The sequence below is a fragment of the Poromitra crassiceps genome (assembly GCF_964638095.1).
Source record: "Poromitra crassiceps genome assembly, chromosome: 20".
Classification (NCBI taxonomy): Eukaryota; Metazoa; Chordata; class Actinopteri; order Beryciformes; family Melamphaidae; genus Poromitra; species Poromitra crassiceps.
In genome coordinates this window covers 6,735,837-6,749,521 of record NC_139637.1, presented here as the reverse complement: position 1 = coordinate 6,749,521, position 13,685 = coordinate 6,735,837, and the positions used below count along the sequence as shown (strand labels likewise).

The 13,685-nt window shown below is 45.3% G+C and overlaps 2 protein-coding genes across 2 annotated transcripts in view; one reads left to right on the top strand and one right to left on the bottom strand.

Annotated features, from left to right (window-relative positions):
- The window catches only part of LOC310794528 (NLR family CARD domain-containing protein 3-like), a gene marked incomplete at its 5' end in the record, with an annotated part of 389,910 nt that overhangs the window by 55,154 nt on the left and 321,071 nt on the right, over nt 1–13,685 (top strand). The gene's annotated exons all lie outside the window — the stretch shown is intronic.
- Nucleotides 6,030–12,185, bottom strand: LOC310794432 (putative oxidoreductase YqkF; the record flags this gene model as incomplete). The annotated part of the gene is made up of 7 exons (XM_083656433.1): nt 6,030–6,439; nt 8,249–8,342; nt 8,616–8,623; nt 9,089–9,236; nt 9,536–9,631; nt 10,342–10,442; nt 12,074–12,185. The coding sequence occupies 7 exons, from the start codon at nt 12,183–12,185 to the stop codon at nt 6,030–6,032; spliced, it is 969 nt and encodes a 322-aa protein (XP_083512559.1).

Genomic DNA, 13,685 nt, shown 5'->3' with positions numbered 1-13,685 from the left:
CCCTTCCGCATAATGTTCATTCAGTTTTTCTTCTGAGAGAAGGAAGGAGGAAAAAGCGAGAGGTGCGTCGCCGCCGGAGCAGCACGCTCAGATGGGACAGCAAACAAAAAGTAAGGTTGTTTAAAGTAAACCTGGTCACACTGTTTATCCACCTGCCTGCCACTGAAGCCGTCCTCCGTGCCTTCAACAAACTCTTGTTTTCTCTCAGATCGCTCCATTGCCTCTCTGCTCGGATGCTCTCCTTTCAGCTGTCTCGCTGTTTACTCAAGCCACTGAAGCCAGCGTCACTCACCCACCCGCAGCAGCAAAACCCGTTCGGGATTCGCGGACTGCATATTGGACTGACTGACAGACTTTAAGTGAGAAAAGCTATTCTTACTTGACAGGGTTTTGTGGATTCTTTGTTTTGGGTTGTATTTAAAAGCTGAACTGAATTGAATTGCACTGAATGTAATTTCCTTGTTTCACCAGGGCTTTTTTGCTGGGAGCACATAACCTGTGAAAAGAAAACCTGTAAATGGAATGGATTACTTTTTGTGGCACTATGAACCATTGAACTGACTGGATGGGTCGGGTGTAAATCCTGGACTGGATTACCTGTGTGAACTGAGGGATATGGACCTGAAATGAACTTTTCCCTGAAACTATTTTCTTGCACAATATATATACTGAAACTGAGTTTGTTGGGTGTGGTCTGAAATTATTTGAGTGTTTCTGTGTTTGCATTTAATGTATTTGTTCTTGCTGGGTTGAACTTTGTTCATTCAATGTGCAGGGTGTACATGTTGTTTTGTGTGCACCTTTGTGAGGTTTGGTAAGACTATGAATGACACAACCCTGACTTAACTCTTAAATGCTAGGAGAGAGACCTGGCTGGCACCCCTAACAAAATAATACAGAATAAAGAAGGAAGGATAAGTCTGAAAGTCAAACCGTCACAACATGTATCAGAGGTAGTATGTGCTCGTCTACCGCGGCTCTCACCTGATCGGCAGAGGGGGTGGAGCAACAACCAGGACAGGAGGGGGAATTAAAGTACAATTGGGTAGAAAACAGGTTAATAGTAGTCTGATGGCGTTCACTTTATAAGTAGATTACTATGAATAGCTGGGGTATCTAGAATATATCAACAAACAATCTGACTATTACCTGTGGATTGTGAATCGGTGTAGCAAGTTGACTGTCTGACTGTTTCTCTGTCTTTCTGTCTGTCTCTCTGTCGTTCTGTCTCTCTGTCTGTCTGTCTCTCTCTCTCTGTCTGTCTCTCTGTCTGTCTCTCTCTGTCTGTCTGTCTGTCTGTCTCTCTGTCTGTCTGTCTCTCTCTGTCTGTCTGTCGTTCTGTCTCTCTGTCTGTCTGTCTCTCTGTCGTTCTGTCTGTCTCTCTGTCTCTCTGTCGTTCTGTCTCTCTGTCTGTCTGTTCTGATCTACAAACAGATTGCTACCAGGAAGGCGTACGGCATGGCGCTGGCCAAGCTAGGCCGCTCCAACGAGCATGTGGTGGCTCTGGACGGAGACACCAAGAACTCCACCTTCACCGAGCTCTTCAAGAACGAGCACCCCAACCGCTACGTGGAGTGATTCATCGCAGAGCAGAACATGGTAAGAAAGAGCAGTGAACTAGTCCTTTACTCAGCAACCAACAACAGTAGAGGAATATGGCTGCCAGTCTCCAAAACATTAAGCACTACTAAACATACAAGTAAAGTAAAGTAAAGTAAAGTTAACCCATTGATACCTGATGCAGCATTTGCATGTATATCCCTCATTTGTGTGTGTATCCCTTTAAGACCGTGAACCGCGTAACCCGAAAGAATTTCCGCTTTGAAAATATGGCCACCCGAAAAAATGTCTGCTTTGCATCAGGTATCAATGGGTTAAGTTAAGTTGATAGCAACACAAGGGGAGTTGATCTATAATTCAAGAGTGAGGTGAATCTTCTCTCTCCTCATCTCCTCTCCTCTCCTCTCCTTCCCTCTCCTCTCCTCTCCTCCTCTCCTCTCCTCTCCTCCTCCTCTCCTCTCCTCCCCCTCCCTCCCTCCCTCTCTCCTCCAGGTGAGTGTGGCGATAGGCTGTGCCACGCGGGATCGTAACGTGGTGTTCGCCAGCACCTTCGCCACCTTCTTCACGCGGGTGTACGACCAGCTCCGCATGGCCGCCATCTCCGAGAGCAACGTCAACCTCTGCGGCTCCCACTGCCACTTGGTCAGTCTGGCTCTCTCTCTCCTCCAATACGTCCAGGCGGTGTCTCGTCATGGTCAATGGGTGGTCAGCGTGGGGGACATCCTCTCATTTTCCCCCACGGCCCACAAACACACGCGCCCACCCACACACACACACACACACACACACACACACACACACACACACACACACACACACACACACACACACACACCTATCTACCACAGCCTGAATTAATTCAGTGCTGAAGGTAAACCAAACACCATGCACCACGTGTGTGTGTGTGTGTGTGTGTGTGTGTGTGTGTGTGTGTGTGTGTGTGTGTGTGTGTGTGTGTGTGTGTGTGTGTGTGTGTGTGTGGCGTGTGCGTGTGCGTGTGCATGTGTGTCTAGGTGAGAGGGAAACTTGTTTGGAAATTACAGCATTTGATTTGAAGATCAATGTGATTATTGTGTGATTTTGCATGTTGTCGCTGTGGTGTGAAAGCCTCATATCTCCAAAATGTCAACTTTTCAGAAAAACAGCGTTGATGTTAGGTTGGCCACCTTCTTGTCTCTTTCAGTTGATCAAAGGCCGTTTTAAACCGGTTTCATCAGCCCAAGTCTGAACATTTCAAGTTAAAACATTGGAGGTTTCATGTCAACAGGCTCAGCAATTTGCTCAGCAGATATTGTCATATATCATATAGCTAGAACACTTTTCTATGATTATCCTGATATCAATATTGCTCTATACAGCCCTATAACCAAGATTCAAGATTCAAGATTCAAGATTCAAGATTCAAGATTTTTATTGTCACTCCATGGTACAAGTATCACGTGTGAAATTCTTGTGCTGTGGACTCCGTTTACGACATAGTACAAATAGGCAACAAGCAATGAGCAATAGGCAATAAGAAATAGGCATCAATAAGCAATACTAAGCAGCAATAGGCAATGCGGCAGAATAGCGATAAGACAAGTCAGTGGCATATTCATTGCACATAGGTGCACGTCATGTGCATACGTTAGACGTGTTTGGACATTTTAATTCGACGTATTTGACATACATTACAGTGCAAGTAGCATGTACCTTATTAAACATACAATTAAACATTAGGCATTGTGCATACGTTAGACGTGTTCAGACATTTTAAATTCGACGTAATTGACATACAGGTGCAAATAGCATGTACCTTGTTAGACATACAATTAAACATTAGGCATACATAATGGTAGCAGCTGCAGTACGGTACGGTACGACTACTACACTATTTGTGTATGTTAAGGAGTCTCGTGGCCTGCGGGAAGAAACTGTTCCTCAAGCGATTTGTGCGTGCTTTTGGAACCCTGTATCTCCTCCCTGAGGGTAGCAGGGAGAACAGGCTGTTGTGGGGATGGTTTGTGTCTTTGATGATCTTCAGGGACCTCCTGAGGCACCGCTGGTTATACAGTTCGTGCAGTTCTGGCAACTCGTCTCCTGTTACGTGCTGGGCCGCGCGCCTCACCCTCCGTAGCGCCCTGCGGTCCATGGTGGTACAGTTCCCGTACCAGGCGGTGAAGCAGCCAGTCAGCAGGCTTTCAATGGTGCCTCTGTAGAAGTCCCTGAGGATTTCTTTCCTTAGCCCAAACTTCTTCAGGCGCCTGAGTCCGTGTATTCGCTGTTGGGCCTTTTTGACAACAGTGGCGGTGTGGCCGGCCCAGGTCAGGTCCTGGTGGATGTTGACTCCCAGGTACTTGAAGCTGTCCACCCTTTCCACCACTGTGCCGTTGATGGTGATTGGGGGGTGTGTGCCCCCCCCTCTCCTGTAGTCCACAATGATCTCCTTGGTCTTGGAGACGTTCAGAGACTCAACTGTCATAGTCACATATTTAACCCACTATATTTCTACATCTGATATTTTCTATGATGGAACTTGAAGATTTGTGGCTCTATCCAGGGTTCAGTCACAGCACAGGTTAGCATGTTAGCACAGGTTAGCATGTTAGCACAGGTTAGCATGTTAGCACAGGTTAGCATGTTAGCACAGGTTAGCATGCTGTTCACTTTTCCTTCCCCTCTGATGTTCTGCATGGATCTGATGAACCTCGCTTCACATACAAATCAGCTTTAAGACATAGTTATATAAAAAAAAGTCTGTTATTGAAAAATGTATGAAATAGATTCATAAATACAGCAATGAACATACACGTGCCAGTCAAAAGCAGGTGACCATTCTGAAGTGTGACTTTGTATGAATGCTATATAGTGAGAGTCACCATATACAGTACAGGATCCTCTTTGTCCCTGACTGTATCACCACAGCCCTTTTGTCTCCGCTGTGCTGAACCCCAGCTGGCCCGGGGGGTCACATGATGCAGGAGGTTTGATGTGATGTCTTTGGATGTGTTTGACGTTGACCACGGTCCTATAGCGCAGCAGGAGTCTGTCTGCTTTCTGAGCGTCAGCTGGGTGTGTGAGAGAGTGTGTGTATGTGTGTGTGTGTGAGAGAGAGCAAAAACGACAGATTGTGTGTTGTGTGTGTCTTCATATGTGTGTTTATGGATTAGTGTCTAATGTATATTTTGTGGTGTTCTCATATCATCTGTCAGGCCAGACAGTGCTACAGGGCTGACAACTCCTTCCCCTTCACTGAGCCCCCGCCCCCCGACACACACACACACACACACGCACGCACGCACGCACGCACACACACACACACACACACACACACACACACACACACACACACACAGCCGGGTTCACAGACACAAAGGAATATCAACTTAATTGTCTCATGCCATCAAGCTCAAGATTAGAACGAATAATAATAATTAATACGAATAATAACTATATTTATATAGCACCTTTAATAACAGATTTCACAAAGTGCTTTGACTGACAAAATAAAAGCAGAATACTCTCTTACTCTTAAAAATTATTAATTGAAAATACAGTAAATAACAGTAATAAACTGTAAAAGAAGAATAAAAGATAGAATTAAGAGATAGTTAAGATAAGATGTAAAAAGACAATAGAAAGATGATAAAAATGATAAAAAGCCAATGAGACAATAAAAGCACAAACTTTATTTAAACAAATAAATAAAAAGGTAAAAGGTTGGAAAATACCAAGAATATGTAATTCAACAAAAACAATAGAAGGAAATGAGGCTTAGGAAATGACTGTATTGCAAATACTGTAATACTGCACTGTAGCGTTTGCATATTGTACACACAATATAAAATACAATATTTGAGAATATTGGAGATTCATTCACAAACTAATAGTTGTTTGAATGTTTTCTCTGAATTTTCTCGAACTAAAAAACACATTTTGACACCTTAATGGAAACAGCGAAGACGTTTGCTTGTGTCAGTGCAGACACACATGAAGACACACTGAAGCTTGTGTCAGTGCAGACACACATGAAGACACACTGAAGCTTGTGTCAGTGCAGACACACATGAAGACACACTGAAGCAGAGCAAGCATGAGCTATAGGAGAGGCTGCATCAACATGTTGTACTGCATCTGTTATTTAGTCGGTAAGATAACTACACCGTGTAGCAGATGATCTTTAGAAACAAGTTAAAAAGTATTAATCATACATTTGGGCAATTTGTCTTATGTTATGATGTGGCACAGAGCAGCTCCAGCTTGTGTGGAAACTGATTTGAATCTAAATTGACAAACACAACATGTGGGACAAATTCCAGGTAAAAGAATGGAGAATAGGCATCATCAACTGTAGTTTTTCCCATGTTTTTTCCACTACAGCGTCAAGCAAGACGCACTGTTTCTGCTTCCTCTCTCCACCTTCCTCTCGTTCTCCTCCTCCTCCCTCTTTCTGCCACATTCAGTAAGCCCCGCCCCCTCTTCCTCATTCTTTAGCGCCTGTACTCGTCCCCACAGTCCCCGATGAGCGCCATCAGGTCGCTGGAGCGCCACGTCACGGCCTGCAGGGCGGCCAGGTCGTCCTCCGTCAGCCGGAGCTCGGCGCTGCAGCTGCGCAGGCTGTCTGCGATGTGTTGCCCCGCCCCCGCCACCCCCAGACGACAGCCCACGATGACCCCGCCCACCGCCGGCCGGTCCAGGATGCAGCGCGTCGCCACGGACGCCATCGAGCAGCCGCGTCGCTTGGCGACCGTCTCCAAGGCGACGAGGAGCTCCTGGATGAGGCTCCAGCCGCCCCACGCGTCGATCATCTTCTTGTACTTGGAGAGAGAGGAGGTGTCCAGCTCCGCCTCTGACTTAGGCTCCGCCTTCCCCAGATAACGCTCTGACAGCAGACCTCCAGCTGAGAGGAGAGGGCAGGGAGAGAGAGGGAGAGAGGGGGAGGAGAGGGCAGGGAGAGAGGGGGAGGAGAGGGCAGGGAGAGAGAGGGAGGGGTTGAAAAAAAATGGAGAGACAGAGTGAAGGAGTGAAGATGACGGGAGGGAGGGAGGGGGCACGGAGACGGTATGTGTCGTCACTATTGGAGCGACTCCATCTTAGAAACCCGCCATTTTACTTCTTTACCCCACTAACCTTAACTATAACCCAGCAGGATAACTATAACCCAGCAGGATAACTATAACCCAGCAGGATAACTATAACCCAGCAGGATAACTATAACCCAGCAGGATAACTATAACCCAGCAGGATAGTTCATATGCTCACTGCTTTTACATCATAAAACATCAAATCAACTTCTTCCTTGTAATTGTTCCACTTGAGTGACACGTATGTGTTTAATATAAGTAATACAACCGATGGGTAAATATAGTAGGGTCAAATATGATTGGCTTGAAGTCAATGTGCTGTATCTAACACAGAGTGAAGTCAATGTGCTGTATCTAACCCAGAGTGAAGTCAATGTGCTGTATCTAACCCAGAGTGAAGTCAATGTGCTGTATCTAACCCAGAGTATCTAACCCAGAGTATCTAACCCAGAGTGTTATCTAACCCAGAGTATCTAACCCAGAGTATCTAACCCAGAGTGTATCTAACCCAGAGTGTATCTAACCCAGAGTATCTAACCCAGAGTGTATCTAACCCAGAGTGTGTCTAACCCAGAGTGTGTCTAACCCAGAGTGTATCTAACCCAGAGTGTGTCTAACCCAGAGTGTGTCTAACCCAGAGTGTGTCTAACCCAGAGTGTGTCTAACCCAGAGTGTATCTAACCCAGAGTGTATCTAACCCAGAGTGTATCTAACCCAGAGTGTATCTAACCCAGAGTGTATCTAACCCAGAGTGTGTCTAACCCAGAGTGTATCTAACCCAGAGTGTATCTAACCCAGAGTGTATCTAACCCAGAGTGTATCTAACCCAGAGTGTGTCTAACCCAGAGTGTATCTAACCCAGAGTGTGTCTAACCCAGAGTGTATCTAACCCAGAGTGTGTCTAACCCAGAGTGTGTCTAACCCAGAGTGTATCTAACCCAGAGTGTATCTAACCCAGAGTGTGTCTAACCCAGAGTGTGTCTAACCCAGAGTGTGTCTAACCCAGAGTGTATCTAACCCAGAGTTGAGTGTATCTAACCCAGAGTGTGTCTAACCCAGAGTGTGTCTAACCCAGAGTGTATCTAACCCAGAGTATGTCTAACCCAGAGTGTATCTAACCCAGAGTGTATCTAACCCAGAGTGTATCTAACCCAGAGTATCTAACCCAGAGTGTATCTAACCCAGAGTGTTATCTAACCCAGAGTTGAGTGTATCTAACCCAGAGTGTGTCTAACCCAGAGTGTATCTAACCCAGAGTGTGTCTAACCCAGAGTGTATCTAACCCAGAGTGTATCTAACCCAGAGTGTATCTAACCCAGAGTGTTATCTAACCCAGAGTTGAGTGTATCTAACCCAGAGTGTGTCTAACCCAGAGTGTGTCTAACCCAGAGTGTGTCTAACCCAGAGTGTATCTAACCCAGAGTGTATCTAACCCAGAGTGTGTCTAACCCAGAGTGTATCTAACCCAGAGTGTATCTACCCCAGAGTGTATCTAACCCAGAGTGTGTCTAACCCAGAGTGTATCTAACCCAGAGTGTATCTAACCCAGAGTGTGTCTAACCCAGAGTGTATCTAACCCAGAGTGTATCTAACCCAGAGTGTATCTAACCCAGAGTGTATCTAACCCAGAGTGCCGTAGGTCAGGAGCTGGATGTTGTTTGCCAGACAGAATTCCTCCATCCTCGCTGCTGGTCGCTGGTCGATCAGGGAGTACTGGACCTGCAGGACAGACACAGACATGAGTACTGGACCTGCAGGACAGACACAGACATGAGTACTGGACCTGCAGGACAGACACAGACATTGATTGATTGATTGAATACTTTATTGAATCAACGAACATGAGAAATACAGGGTACAACCATATCATTAGAGACAAAAGGAATAAAACACAACAAAGCCCGAGGGCTTATTTCCATTGTGGTCCTTAGAGTGAGGCAAAATGGAATGAATGAGTGTGTGCGTGTATGAGCGCGTGTGTGCGCGAGGGACATTCAACACTACAGGACATAACAAGCACTTAACACATGGAAATAATTTAACGACTTCTAAGGCAAAAATAAATAACATGTGTACTAAAACCACCTATATACACAAATCTGTACATACCAAAAATATATACAAGAGATCTTAAAAGAAATTACCTGTATATGCAGGAATATCTAGTATAAATATAATATACAATATATAATATTATATATTATATATTATATAATATATAACACAAACAAGAGAAACTAAAAGAAATTACAATTCTGGAAGGGGACTATTTACAGCGACACACAGGGAGGAGGGAGCGGAAGCCGCTCTGATTGACATGGTCAGAGCCAATGACAGAGCTTCTGACATCCGGCTGCCACTGAAACCGATGCCTCCAATGGGAGAGTAGAGCAGGGGAGGGTTTATCCCAGTTGTGTGTGTGTGTGTGTGTGTGTGTGTGTGTGTGTTCAGTGCAGTAAACATACGTAAGAGTCCCTCCTGCTGCAGGTCAGACAGGTGTCCCAGAACGTCCAGGTATCTCTTGTCTCCATACTTCCACCAGTGGAACTGAAGACAGTCCAGACTGTCTACCTGCATGCGAGCCATGGAGCGCCGCACAGCCGTCTCCACCACCTGAGCACAGAGGGACGCTTCAAGGCCTGCTGCACGGTTCAAACTCCAAGCTCAATTAAAGCTTTCAAAATAAAACCTTCAGTCAGACGTCCACAAAACACTTTGAAGCTTCTGAGAAATTAAATGATTTGATTTAAGAAGGTGGTGTAGTGAGTAGAGCCTCCTTCAGTCATAAGACTCAGATTAACTAGACCAGTGAGGGAGGGCATCTTTAAAAAGACACACACTGCTCTCTAGTGGATGGAAAGATGTCCACTGTAAAACATGACGGGGTTAAAACCTATTTCTCCACAGCTCACCTTGCGATCCATCGGAAGCCATCCCCCTGCTCTTGGCACCCATTTGGTCAGTCCCTGCAGAGCCGGGGTGGGACTCCCAGAGGATTTGGACTTCAGCTATGGATCAGACAAGGACTAGAACCAATTAGAAAGACTTTGAATGATATTGGCTCGTTTCTGACCGTTGCACTTTATTTTGACATCCACCAAGAAGGTTTTGCCCCTGTTTGTTCTTTAGTTTGCCTTTACATGTATTTCAGCAGGATATCTAAAAATGTATGAATAGATTTCCATGAAAAATGGTGGACAGATCGACCTTGGGCCAAGGAAGAATTTATTTGATTTGTCTGATGATCCATATCTGGAATTTCCACCATTAGACATTTATCATTTTTGTAGTCACTATGACGATGAGATAAAGAAGTGATTCCAAATGCCGGGTAAAGAAATCAATTCAACTTGAAATATAAGTGATAGAAATGATGTATTTGGGTATAACAACAAGTAGGATAATTGTTCAGCATTGGCAGAGGTTTGCACTATTCAATTTGTAATGTTGATATGAGATTTAAACTTATTCTGCCATTTTTGTATGTCCCTGACTCCCTGGGTAAGTCAAGCAATCAATCAATAAGTCAATCAATTTAATATCTAAAATGTGAATGTATAATTGACTATGGTACAATATGTTTTACAATACAATTTTTCAGTTAAAGCTTGTGCAAAATCAAATGAGAGAGAGAGAGAGAGAGTGTGTGTGTGTGTGTGTGTGTGTGTGTGTGTGTGTGTGTGTGTGTGCGTGCGTGCGTGTGTGTGGGTGTGTGTACCTGGCTGTTGAATTGTCCAAATATCTCCTCTGCAGGCCCATAATGGTCTGCCATGTCAAATGTGGTCAGGCCAGCATCTACATATGCCTGCATGGCTTCAACTGGAGAGAGAGAGAGAGAGAGAGAGAGAGAGACCACATCAGGGAGATTCATCTAGTTTCACAGAAAACTATAAGTTTCAAATATGTGTGCTTGTATCCCGTGGTACTGTACAAACAGACATAATGAGTAAGGGACTATAGGCAGAAATGGCGTGTTGTATTAATTAGTCTTCTTTTGTTATGCTGTAATGTTTTAGTACTAGATAGCCAGATTTTATTATGAAACTACAGTATGTGTGGTGCAATGTCTGTATATTTAATGTACTGTATGTCTAAGAGCAAGGACCACAATGGAATTAAGTTTTTGTGTACTTTTTGTGTTATCCTTGATGCCTTTTTTTAGAATTGCATGTACATTTAATGTATGGCATTTTTTTTAAACAGATCATTAAATAAATCTATCTATGAATGAACCTAGAGGATTCCCACAATGCATTGCCCTTGATATAAAATGCCAATATCAATGTGGAATGCTTTTCCTTCCTGCTGTAATGTTGCTTAATTGGATCACTGGATGTGAAGTGGCCATGATGGCCCCCCTTCAGGACTGTGTTGTCACTGGTTACACAGTGGCACTGCCAGTGACAACACCTGAAAGGCACTACCAATATACAGTGTATTGGCTCATTTCCACCACATTTTACTGCCCTGTACAGCTCGTCACCACTCGGCTCTAATCGTATCAGCCCTATTGACGTTTTGCTTCCACCGCGGATCATGTGCCCCCACCCACCCCCGCCCACAGCTGGTCGTCTAAAAATAGCGACCGCATATCTGTCCTTCGGCTATAACATAACGTTACAATTAAATCCATCCACAGAACTTTTAAACTGTTTATGAAATACTGGTGCCTCTAAATGACCTACAGTGTACATGGGCAAATGTGACAATCGGCCAAGAGAATGATATCACAGGCATGCGCTGTGCTGTGCGGGGACGGGAGAGGCGCAACAGAGTGAAGCCTCTACCCCGCAGCCTCTCACCAGGCAAGACCGGGGCTTCCAAACACCCGCTGCGGCCTAGCGGAGCGCTGCAGCCTCCTCTCAGCTACAGAGCTCCCTGAGCGAGCAGCGGACTTTTTTCTCAGACAATTGAACACCCGCCACGATTTTATTTCACCGGAGGTGAAGGCAGCGACACAAAATACTGATGGAAATATACATAACAGAAGATAAGGTAAGACCACTAAACTGGTATGCAGCCGCCAGCATTGCATTGACAGTCAGTAGACAGAGTAAACACGATTCTCTCTGACCAATCAGTAGCCATCAGAGTTTTACGTCACCATTTGGGACCTACTCGCCAGCCCGAAGTACCCCGACGAGGCAGGGACCAAAAGTAGCACGACTCGGCCTCAAATCAAACCGAGCTGGGCCGCTTTTTGACGGTGGGATGAGACCAAAAGTCGAGTCGAGCGGAGCGGGACCGCGCTACTAGCTGCTGTGGAATTGGGCCATTAGATCTGCTATGTTCCTGACTGTAAAGTGATTCCTTAACTTCCACATTGTCTCCCCGGGCCCTGTCATTCTGTCTTGACTCTTGTAACACCTCTCTCAGTCTCAAATGTCCCTGGTGATATGATATGATATGGACCCCGGAGCCCGGGGGTAAAGTCCTGTGTGTTGTGTCACCTGCTCTGGCCTCGTCCACCGCTCCGTGCCCCCCGGACACCTGCCACATGCCGTTCAGCACCCGGCAGATCTCCAGACCACCGGCCAGTCTGACTGTGGGCACCGCAGACATACTGCCTGCCTGCCTGCCTGCCTGCAACAATAATAACAACAGACGTCTAGATGTCCAAGAGCAGCACCTTTACTGGTTCATAAAGTAGAACAAGACATGCATGGAGTGTCAGTGTCGCACACAGTTATTCCTCATACAATACAACATTGTAAACATATGTAATCGATTAAAAGGCACTTACTTCGCGCTCCGAATTTATACTTAAAGGGTAGTTTACACGTAACGCTACTCACTGCAACAAAACTGTTACAAAACACTTTGCGTAAGGGCGTTTTACAAGAGCCACACATCTTGATATGACGTCCCTGAAGTAAACACTTGGGTGTCCTGTCCTCGCGTGCCCTCTGCTGGACAACAGCTGTCACTTCTCTTTAGGAACACAACCCGATCTGTCAGCTGCCACAGCTAGTGATTGGTCGAACAAGGCCCACGTCAGACAATGTAATAATTTGGTGACTACTGACTATTCTAAAATAAAGAAGAAGACCCACTGGTACATCGTACAGGAGGGGAAAGCTTCGGTCGAGGACACTGTCGAGTCTGTAATGTTTATGTTGTTATGCATGTGTGATGTTCTCATGTTGTTCCACGAGACGGCGCTCTCGGTTTGTTGTTGGGATATCACTGCCCTGTCTTCTTCGTGGGTAGCGAGTTCGGGAAGGAGACCGGAAGAATCATCCGACAGACATTTCGTAAAAATAGTTTTACTGGTTCAAACTAAACGGTACAGATATATTTAAAATCCCATAACATTTCACTGGGACCAAAACAAAAATGCGGGTAAAAGCTGAAGCAGGAAGTAATGTCAGTCTGCCACTTTGAACCTCGGTTCTCTCGCCAGCGTCAAATGAGCAGGAATTTCTTACTTCCGGTCAGGATTTTTCAAAATAAAAACAATCATTCAAACTCGATAAAATACACAAATGGAAGTGATATCAGACAAATTGAATATACATACCCATGGAAAAGGTTATATTCATTTAGATCTATATATCCTTTGGTATTGTGGTGATTTGGGGTTTTAGCTAGGAACTGATGTGTGGGGTTGTTCCTGGGGAACGGTGTGTTAGTGGGACTTCCTGTCTGAGTGTGATGCGAGTCGAGACAAGCGTAGTCTCTTAAAACAGACTGTCTCATCTACATCCGGTGAATGCAGCTATACAGTCTGTACGTTACACCGCCAGAACATGCACAAGGAAGTTGTGAAAAAAACCTTAAGACTGGAAGGAAGTTCGACAAAATCCGACCAATCACGACACGTGTGTCCACGAAAAAGAATTCTGATTGGACTAATGAGCGGAAGACTCGCCTTTCTGCTTCCCATTCCGGTTGGTGCATGATTCTCCCCCACGAAGTACAGACGGTATGGCGGAAGCATTTGAAAATTGCGGAAGCCAACTCGTCTGTTCTAAGAGACTAAGACAAGCGAGGGAGCTGTGAAGATGTGTGTCTAGCTGGAGCGTGGTAACCGCAAGAGCTGTGCCTGAAAGCTGTGAATAA